The sequence below is a fragment of the Oncorhynchus kisutch genome, linkage group LG12 (assembly GCF_002021735.2).
Source record: "Oncorhynchus kisutch isolate 150728-3 linkage group LG12, Okis_V2, whole genome shotgun sequence".
Lineage (NCBI taxonomy): Eukaryota > Metazoa > Chordata > Actinopteri > Salmoniformes > Salmonidae > Oncorhynchus > Oncorhynchus kisutch.
Genome location: NC_034185.2, coordinates 37,376,484 through 37,387,606, shown reverse-complemented (window position 1 = coordinate 37,387,606; position 11,123 = coordinate 37,376,484). Strand labels below are relative to the sequence as shown.

Here is an 11,123-nt window from a genome sequence, read left to right as displayed (position 1 = left end):
TCCAATGACTTGCAGGTGCTAGGTTTTTAAAAAATTAACTCGTGAAATAATGAATAGACACCCTCACAATGGTGTCTGTGACTTGGTGCATTATGGCCCCATTGTTTTACAGCGCAACAAATCAACCCGAAACGATGAAGACCTTAAAATTTTTTATCAGTCGGTCTTTGACAGAAAAAGAGTCAAAGCCACTTGGAGTTTGCTTGCCAGACTCACTGCTGTCACACAGTATTTAGCAGTACCCGGCACTTCATGATGATTTCCTTGGCCTGGTGTTCATTACTTTGGAAGAGGCTAGGAAATAACCCTAATCTAACTTCAAACAATACCCCTGACTGCTGTCTCCTCACATCCTTAAAGAGTGAACATTATTCATGTTCTCCAGTATGCGTTTCAACAGTGAAGCAAGCTGTGGGAATATCAGTGTGAAACATCACTTGGAGGCTCTGGAGAGTGAGAAAGAAGCCTCATGAAAGACTGAGGGGGCAGAGCGACATAAACAGACAAGACAGGAAAGACAACACTAAGGAAAAGGATACGAGCAACAGTGGGAACGTTCCAGGAATGTTTATTTAACGCTATTTGAGTTGATGCATTACAGATATGAGCTCTTGGGAGATTGAAACTGATATTGCAATGTTTTACATGGCAAAGAAGAAACAATAAATACATGGCTAATAAAACACTTCATATTTGCTGAACAACAATGCCTGGGGTAGCATTCACAATGACGACATAAAGAGCAACTTGACAAAGCAACATTTGAATACTGAACTGCAATTTATCTGGTTCACCTACAGTACATTTTCTTACCGACAGTTTTCAAATGCAGCTCAACGGCATGTTATAACATGAAACGCATCAGTTCAGCAGAGTCAAACCAACACTTCTGCGTCAAGGGGAGGTCAAACACATGGCCACAAATCAAGACCGCCTTGTTTACAAGGATCTGGTCCAGGAAGTGATCTACCTGACCCCTGAATCCATGGCCATAGCACAATTCTCTCATATACAATGCTGACTACTGTATCAGTGAACTGTAGTTTAGCAATAGAGTGAGCAGAGTCTGGATGGCAGTGTGGCATAGGTCAGGAGGAGGAGTCTAACAGAACAAGAACAGGCACATAAAGACTGACAGAACTAAAACTACAACCCCCATAATCCACAGCCGTCTGGGGGTTGAGATGCTGGGTGCATCTCCATAGTCTACCGTGACTTCATGGCCTTGTCTCCTTTGTCAAAGGATTTTTCCATACTGCTCTCACCACCACATTCTGTTCAGTACAGATGAGGGTAAGGGCATTTTATTGATTTTTATTTCAACCTTTATTTAACTAGGCAAGTCAGTTAAGAACAAATTCTTATTTACAATGACGGCCTACCCCAGCCCTATGGGACACAACAGACGGTTGTGATAAAGCCTGGAATCGATCCAGGGTCTGTATTGACGCCTCTAGCACTGAGATGCAGTGTCTTAGACCGCTGCGCCACTCTGGAGCATGAGAGGAAGCCACGACAGACTATTGAGACGTACCTATAACATCTGGTAGGTCTAACTTTTTTTTGTCTGGGATGAGTTTGTGAAAATGGCACCTTTTTCCCCAGAACCAGGGCCCAAAGTAGTGCACTATTTAGGGTATAGGATGACATAGATAGCAGATGCAGACTAGAAGTAGACACTGTCTGATCTGGCACTTTATTTCTCAGTGGAGAAGGCTCTCTTCATGAGTGGTGGTGGGGTCTTCCCTGCATCATATACTGATTCTGGGGGTGGGGAGCTGAGACAGCACCAGTCAGGGATACGGCCTGTCTGGTTGTAGTAGTCACGGGACACGGAGCGGCTACCCAGGATGTCCTGCAGTGCTCCAAAGATTGCTCCTAAACAGGGAGAGTAAAGCAGGAGACACAGGGTTATTCACAGCTGGTTTAGACCTAATCAGTCTGGGGGGGGGGGGGGGGGGGCAGGTTGATCTCTAACCCATGGCCATTAGCTGTAGTATCAATCACCTCGCAGCTTAGCTATTATTGTATTCCTACACACATTGGATCCATACAGCTCTACAGTGTCTAAGGACAAGGCTGGTTATCAGATTAATCTGTTTCTCACCTCCAAGCCATGCGGTGCAGTTGGGTTTGGCTGGAGGACTGTGCAGCCTGAAGCTCTTGGTGGCCAGGGCGTCGCGGTACTTGGGTTTCTCCACCAGGAGGCGTATCTCAGCCAGGAGCCGGTGCAGGAAGCCAGGCAGCATGGCCGTGCCCCCGATGATCACCAGGTTCTCAGACAGAGCCTTACGAGTGTCGATGGGACACTAAGGGGTTTATTCAGATGGAAACACGTGGTTACAAATGTATCAAATCAGTCATATTTTCTCAAATGTCCTGTTCACAAAATTAACAGCAAAATTAAACTCCCAAGCATGTTATTAATGTCTATGGGACAGAAATTGAGATTTAATAAGATTATATATATATTTTTAAACATGATCAGAAATGTATCAATTAATCAAATCATTCAAATTTTGTTAATTTCCACGCAACTAAATCAGTTGTACTTGCTAAGTGCTTCACAGCAAACTGTGCCAAGCAGAGGAAGCAGTGGCAAGGATAAATCTTTAGGGCCTGGGTGGGAAGAAACCTAGAGAGGAACAAGACTCTGACTCTGAGAAGTAGATCAGCATCCATGCAGTATGACCGCAATGTACGTATGTACTGAAATTAGAGAGGAAAATGGTCACGCAAATGTATAAATGCTGACATAGGCTCAGCTGGACATGAGCATGATAAACGAGGTTCAGGTTGCCGACTTCCCTGCCGCCCTGTTACTCCTGAGCGGGACAGAAGTGCTGGTCTCTCAGGAGAGAAACCTCATTGACATTGTAAACTGCAGAGAAGTGGAGTGGACTGTTAACTAGCTTCCTGCGACTGCCTGTCAAACTAGTCCACTGAGACCAACGAGTGCTTATGGTACTGTGCTTACAGTGTGAGTGCAGCACAAGCACTGGGCCAGCAGCAGGAGTACTGGAAGCTGCACTGCCTATTGAGATTAATGGTCTGTCATTGGTCTGATCAGGCTCCTCTCAAAAGGAACCAAGCCGATTTCACCTCGGCGAACCAGAGTCTGGGAGTGTTGCTATGGTAACAGGGTTAAAGTAAGTCTCTCGTACGTTTCAGGGGGAAGCGTTCGTCATCACAAAATGGAAAATAAGGAAGGAAGGAATTATAGAATGGCTGATTTTAATGAGAAGACGCAGATGTCTGATGAAAGGCCGTTGTGACCGACACAACATTGTCTAGTAATTACTGATGAAGACAGTGTTGCAACTTATGAATTCAGTAACCACATATTTCAGCAGCATCTCATCTCTTTGCTGTTCGAACAGAAACAAACCAATGCAAATGTTACCTTGACCAGAGCGTCAAGCACCAGAGAGGCCACACTCTTCTCCTCGTTGTCCTGCTCGAACAGCATCTCCATCACAGAGTCCCTGCAATACATCTGAATTGTATTACGATTCCTTACAAAACAGAACCATCCCGTCACTCAAAGAGTCTCTGCAATAAAGTCTTTGCAAAAAAAAAAAAATGAAAAAAAAAGACAACCCTCATTTCAATTCAATAAACATTTTTGGGACCTCCAATGGAAATCGCAGCGTCTCATTAGCCGCCGTTGAGAAGAGCAGACAGACACTCATGATGAATGACCTTGCAGAGACAGCCCAAATTCAATAATAGAAGGTGACCCAGATATTAAAGAGGAGACACAGAACCAGATATCTAGGTTTGGAAGTGTACTGGACATGAATGAAATGGACAACCCATTTGCCGTGTCTTGTAATTGTATCATTACTTGTATTCAGTTGAGGATATGTTCCATATTTGAGGATATTTTCCATAGTTTTCCACATTGCTAGTGTTCGTAAAGCATAACAGCTATTCAGGGGGGTGGAGGGACCAGAGGACAAACAGCTACCTGATTGGTCCCTTAATATGCAGAATCTTCTCCCCATCCAATGGGTAATCAACATCAGGGGGTGGTGTTGGACGCTACAAGGGGAAGAACATGGATGTTAGGGTCTCAAATGCACTGGACTATAATACTCACGATAATACTCGACACACCAACTTTAATGAAAGGGCATTTATTGGAAGAACACAGCAATAACTACTCTCTGAAATACCGGACACAATCCAAACACAGACATGACTGACTGGCCAGTTTTTGAGGGGGGGGGGGGGTCAAAGGTCACTGACCTCAGCCGTGCCGCCCAGGTTAAACTTGGCCTCCTGGATCTTCAGGCCTCTCTGTAGGTCACTGATGAAACAGGTCCTAACTGGACAACGAGACAACACAAACAGCATTAGAGGGTCAATGTGAATATACTAAACACCACCAACATACATGAATGTAGCAAAAATCCATTCCATTTAACTGCCAAACAGGAATCGAGTCCCAGCACTGTCTGTTTTGTCTGTATGAAGGCAATAAATAAATGAAAAGTGGTTTCAGTCTCTTTTGAACATACCCTTGATATCCTCCACAACCTCCTCTGGGATGGAGCCTGGGAAAGAAAGACAGGATGAAAAGAAAATGACTTATTTTTCTGTGACCCACTTAAGCCTTCCTTAAACACAAACCTCACAGAGCCCTTCATTTCACGTCAACGCTTCTGCTACTGTACTAAACGACTGAGTCTCGTTGCAGTCGAACGGGGCACGCCATGGGGGGTTGCATCTGAGACAAGGAGAGGAAACCACAATCGACTACGGAGGTGCACTCATGGGTTTAGGAATTATGGAGAACGTGAAGAGAGTGGATTATCGTGCAGTGCAGTTCACTAAGTCCCAATTTGATATATACCTTTTACCTGCTCCAGATATGTTTGCTACAGTTTAATGTATGCATTCATAACAGTCGAACCAACGCATAGTCTACATTATTAATTTGACTGTAATATGCCATTCAGGTGTGCCGTGGTTCTGCAGTGGTGTGGTTCAGTAGTGCAGAGAGAGCGGCGGTTTATGCTATGCCTGTTTTAATTATTGATGCCTATCCGAACTGCCTAGCCCTGCGTCAGCTAGCTAGAGAGCTACTGCTGCTCTTCATGATGATTCACTCTCAGAACAGAACAGAACCCCCAGGATGCAGTACAGAAGGAGAGAAAGAAGGCCATGTGTATATACATAATTCAAAAGAGAGAAGGAGCGGGTCTCGCCTTCCTTTCACATCACGCCATAACAAGGACTTCTGAATACAAAGTGTTGCATGATTGATTCACCCAGAGAGAGATTATAACTTTCTTTCCTTTCTTATAACAACGGAACACCAGCATCACTATGAAACTCATTTTGAAAAATGAATTAACAAGATTGTCAACAACAGTTATACACAACGCATGATATAGCCACAGAAAACAAGAGAATCCACGGTGGTAGCAAACTAACACAGTTTATACAATGACAAAGCACTGCTTCAGTTGTGAGCGAAGTTGCTGGTGTTACTGACAAGTAGGTTTCTGATGTGGGGGTCTTACCAATGACTGTAGGCAGACTCTGTCCAGTACTGGAGTCTGAGTCTACAGTACACTGTTCCACCAGGAGCCCATCCAACTCCCTGAAGGGTAGAAAACACACAGCCACTTAGAACAAAAGGGGGACAAGTACCTCAGAAAGCACACACCTTGATACACTTCATTCTGTCAAGGCCGGGAAAAACAAGAAACTACGGCTTGAAACACACAGTTCTCAAGGAGGTGAACTACAGGTTGTTTCCCTGAAGTTCAGTATGTGAGGCAAGCAAAATAACACATACGCGAACATACTTCACATGATTACACCATCCAATTGTATTTTTATTTTTAAAACACACGCACACTACTTACTTATGAATGGCCTTTCCACCCAAAGGCAGAGCTTCCCAGGCTGGCAGGATGGGGATGCACTCATACACAGGCAGCACCAGTGTCTCCGTGTAGCCACAGTCCATCACCAGGCCTGAGTTGATGCCCAGAGACATTATGGCCATAAGGTGGCTGGGAGCAAACAGCACCGAGGGCACCTTGGAAACACAGATGCATTATGGGTAAGAGACAAATCCAAAACATCCTCGCCTGATCTGAAAATATAAAATCCTTGCCCCTTTTGTCTTCCACCTACTGTTAGGAGTGGGCAATATGGAGATGGCTCCATCTAGCTTCCCAATTGGCTTAGGGGAGCATTGCATTCACCATTTTGCTTACACCCATCTAGTCAGGGTGGATTCGGTTTTTGTACCAGGTTCATTACATCAGCAATCACCTGCCTCTGGCAAAGTGGTTCTAGACATATACAGTTGAAGTCGGACGTTTACATACACCTTAGCCAAATACATCTAAACTCAGTCTTTCACAATTCCTGATATTTAATCCTAGTAAAAATGACTTGTCATAGGTCAGTTAGGATCCCCACTTTATTTTAAGAATGTGAAATGTCAGAATAATAGTGGAGAGAATGATTTATTTCAGCTTTTATTTCTTTCATCACATTCCCAGTGGGTCAGAAGTTTACATACACTCAATTAGTATTTAGTAGCATTGCCTTTAAATTGTTTAACTTGGATCAAACATCCACAAGCTTCCCACAATAAGTTGGGTGAATTTTGGCCCATTCCTCCTGACAGAGCTGGTGTAACTGAGTGTTGGCCTCCTTGCTCGCACACACTTTTTCAGTTCTGCCCACAACTTTTCTATAGGATTGAGGTCAGGGCTTTGTGATGGCCACTTCAATACCTTGACTTTGTTGTCCTTAAGCCATTTTGCCACAACTTTGGAAGTATGCTTGGGGTCATTGTCCATTAGGAAGACACATTTGCAACCAAGCTTTAACTTCCTGACTGATGCCTTGTGATGTTACTTCAATATATCCACGCAATTTCCCTTCCTCATGATGCCATCTATTTTGTGAAGTGCACCAGTCCCTCCTGCAGCAAAGCACCCCCACAACATGATGCTGTCACCCCCATGCTTCACGGTTGGGATGGTGTTCTTCGGCTTGCAAGCGTCTCCCTTTTTCCTCCAAACATAAGGATGGTCATTATGGCCAAACAGTTCTATTTTTGTTTCATCAGACCAGAGGACATTTCTCCAAAAATTACTATCTTTGTCCCCATGTGCAGTTGCAAACCATATTCTGGCTTTTTTATGGCGGTTTTGGAGCAGTGGCTTCTTCCTTGCTGAGCGGCCTTTATATCGCTATAGGACTCGTTTTGCTGTGGATATAGATACTTTTGTATCAGTTTCCTCCAGCATCTTCACAAGGTCTTTTGCTGTTGTTCTGGGCTTGATTTACACTTTTCGCACCAAAGTACGTTCAGCTCTAGGAGACAGAACACGTCTCCTTCCTGAGCGGTATGACGGCTGCGTGGTCCCTTGGTGTTTATACTAGAGGTCGACCAATTAATCGGAATGGCTGATTAATTAGGGCCAATTTCAAGTTTTCATAAAAATCTGTAATCGACATTTTTGGACACTGATTATGGCCGATTACATTGCACTCCACGAGGAGACTGCGTGGCAGGCTGACTACCTGTTATGCGAATGCAGCAAGGAGCCAAGGTAAGGTGCTAGCTAGCATTAAACTTATCTTATAAAAAAACAATCAATCTTAACATAATCACTAGTTAACTACACATGGTTGATGATATTACTAGTTTATCTAGCTTGTCCTGCGTTGCATATAATCAATGTGGTGCCTGTTAATTTATCATTGAATCATAGCCTACTCCGCCAAACGGGTGATTTAACAAGCGCATTCGTGAAAAAAGCACTGTCGTTGCACCAATGTGTGCCTAACCATAAACATCAATGCCTTTCTTAAAATCAATACACAAGTATATATTTTTTTAACCTGCATATTTAGTCAATATTGCCTGCTAACATAAATGTATTTTAACTAGGGAAATTGTGTCACTTCTCTTGCGTTCTGTGCAAGCAGAGTCAGGGTATATGCAGCAGTTTGGGCCGCCTGGCTCATTGCGAATTGTGTGAAAACCATTTCTTCCTAACAAAGACCATAATTAATTATGAAATAACATTGAAGGTTGTGCAATGTAACAGCAATATTTAGACTTATGGATGCCACCCGTTAGATAAAATACAGAACGGTTCCGTATTTCACTGAAAGAATACATTTTTGTTTTCCAAATGATAGTTTCCGGATTTGACCATATTAAATGACCTAAGGCTCGTATTTCTGTGTGTTATTATATTATAGTTAAGTCTATGATTTGATAGAGCAGTCTGACTGAGCGATGGTAGGCACCAGCAGGCTTGTAAGAATTCATTCAAACAGCACTTTCCTGCATTTGCCAGCAGCTCTTCGCTGTGCTTCAAGCATTGTGCTGTTTATGACTTCAAGATTATCAACTCCCGAGATCAGGCTGGCAATACTAAAGTACCTATTAGAACATCCAATAGTGAAAGGTATATGAAATACAAATGGTATAGAGAGAAACAGTCCTATAATAACTACAACCTAAAACTTCTTACCTGGGAATATTGAAGACTTGTGTTAAAAGGAACCATCAGCTTTCATATGTTCTCATGTTCTGAGCAAGGAACTTAAACATTAGCTTTTTTTACATGGCACATATTGCACTTTTACTTTCTTCTCCAACACTTTGTTTTTGCATTATTTAAACCAAATTGAACATGTTTCATTATTTATTTGAGACAAAATTGATTTTATTGATGTATTATATTAAGTTAAAATAAATGTTCATTCAATATTGTTGTAATTGTCATTATAACAAATATATATGCATAACCCGATTATTGGAGGACCAAAAAAAAGCTGATAGCGATTAATCGGCCATTTTTAAAAATAAAAATCCTAATCAGTCGACCTCTAGTTTATACTTGTGTACTATTGTTTGTACAGATGAAAGCGGTCTCTTAAGACGTTTGGAAATTGCTCCCAAGGATGAACCAGACTTGTGGAGGTCTACAATTTTTCCCATGGAAGTCTTGCCTGATTTCTTTTGATTTTCCCATGATGTCAAGCAAAGAGGCACTGAGTTTGAAGGTAGGCCTTGAAATACAGCCACAGGTAAACCTCCAATTGACTCAAATTATGTCAATTAGCCTATCAGAAGCTTCTAAAGCAATGACATCATTTTCTGGGATTTTCCAAGCTGTTTAAAGGCACAGTCAACTTAGTGTATGTAAACTTCTGACCCACTGGAATTGTGATACAGTGAATTATGAGTGAAATAATCTGTCTGTAAACAATTGTTGGAAAAATTACTTGTGTCATGCACACAGGAGATGTCCTAACCGACTTGCCAAAACTATAGTTTTAACAAGACATTTGTGGAGTGGTTGAAAAACTAGTTTTAATGACTCCAAAGTGTATGTAAACTTCTGACTGCATCTGTAGATCAGTGGTCTCAGACAGTACCTCAAACTGTTTGAAGAAGACCTTGGTGAGAGTTTCTCTGAAGTGAGAGGGGCAGAGGATTGACTCGATGATCACCACTCTCCGGTCACGAGGGTTCACCAGCAGATGCCTGTGCGGGGCAGGAGGGGAGTAGACACAGACATTTATTCTAGACTACACAGTCACTCAATCATCCATGTTATTATGACCTGGGATGCATCTCCAAAATGGCTTCTTCCCCATGGTTACTTTCAGATTATCTCTATTAACGTGTCAGTCATTGAACACACTACTTCGTCAAAAGAGCCTCACCTGAAGTAGAGCATGTGGATGAACTCTTTGAGGTTGGAGTAGAGCTCCTCTGTGTTGATGTTGTACTGAACTACTTTGATAGACTGACAGAAGACACACACCGTCAGTAATGGTTATAGGCGAGGCTGTCCATTTTAACAGGGTCTGTCAATAAGTTAAATAGCACTAGTCATTCGACAGTAACTAACTCACCTGTTGTTGTCCAGGCTTCTGGATCTCGCTGGGAATTATGAACCTGGGCCCCGTCTCTCCAGCAAAGCCACATCTGCATCATCATACAAAACTATTTAGTTTGGTGGGTGAAATCATTGGCACTTGTCAGACAGTGTCAATATTCATTGACAAAGGGCCTTAGTGTGTGTCAATATACAGTACAGAAGCAGAGTTGTCATTGAGGGTCTCATCTGTTTCTCATATGACCTGCCCCAGGCGCCAGACTGCTGCTGTTCGCCAGATAGCTTGCTAACGTTAAACATCATTGCTAGCTTTTTTCAGCAATAGCATATTACTAACACATTTAGGCTGACCAAATAACGTGGTCTAAACAGTGGACACTCGGTCTAAATTTACTTAAATCCATGAAACCTCGGATTGATGTTCCTTACTTAGCCGTTATAACTGCAAGTGGCCAATGTTGCTAACAGTAGATAACGTAGTCGGCTAGCCAAAGTTAGCTATGCTAGCTAACAACATAGCTAGCTAACTAAATACTCACTTTGTGTAGGCTGCTCCTAAATCAATGACTACTGCAGTTTTCTCCCCTCCACTCCCCAACCCTTCAAACAAGGGCATTTTAACGTTTATATGTATTTAATCGTTTCCAATATGGAGAATTTACTAAATATACGACATGCAAGTGCAATGACATGAATTCCTGTTGGGTTCGGCTGTATCCTTTCAATTTGAGGAATGACGTCCGTGGGAACTCGCCTGCTTAAAAATAGTTGGCCCTCTGTAAATTAATTTATGGGATGATACTTTTATGTTTTAAATGAAATCACACAAACATTTGAAATACATTTTACAAAATCTACCGGTCTATAGTCACATCCAAACATGTATAAAAGGCAATTGTACAGCCCATATATGCACTGAGAATATGAACTGTCTATAAAGAACTTGAAATTAACGGCATAGCCTATCCCTATACTGCCCTAAGTACCTAGAAATGAAAGGATGAAAAGAGAGACGTTCTGTGTTTTTTAAATTTGCCATGAAGTATATGCCTTGAGTAGAGACATAGTTGGTCTGACACAATTTTTTATTAGGTAATTTCCTTACATTTGGCTATTGTTCAGATTTCACATTTATCACATTTATGAATGTTTAATTGTAACGTTCTAAGAGACGCACAACACAGGTTCCAAGGAGCTGTCCATTTAGCACCACCTCGAACAAAA

At 42.2% G+C, this 11,123-nt stretch overlaps 1 protein-coding gene across 1 annotated transcript; it reads right to left on the bottom strand.

Annotated features, from left to right (window-relative positions):
• Positions 1 to 552: 552 nt before the first annotated feature.
• LOC109900956 (actin-related protein 10-like) lies at positions 553 to 10,641 on the bottom strand. Its single transcript, XM_020496875.2, has 12 exons — positions 10,439 to 10,641; positions 9,916 to 9,988; positions 9,724 to 9,806; positions 9,433 to 9,541; positions 5,880 to 6,055; positions 5,532 to 5,611; positions 4,524 to 4,559; positions 4,252 to 4,331; positions 3,971 to 4,044; positions 3,404 to 3,485; positions 2,108 to 2,309; positions 553 to 1,878 (listed from the first exon to the last, which is right to left on the bottom strand). Exons 1-12 carry the CDS (start codon positions 10,513 to 10,515, stop codon positions 1,697 to 1,699), a joined length of 1,254 nt encoding a protein of 417 aa, XP_020352464.1. The 5' UTR covers positions 10,516 to 10,641; the 3' UTR covers positions 553 to 1,696.
• Positions 10,642 to 11,123: the final 482 nt, after the last annotated feature.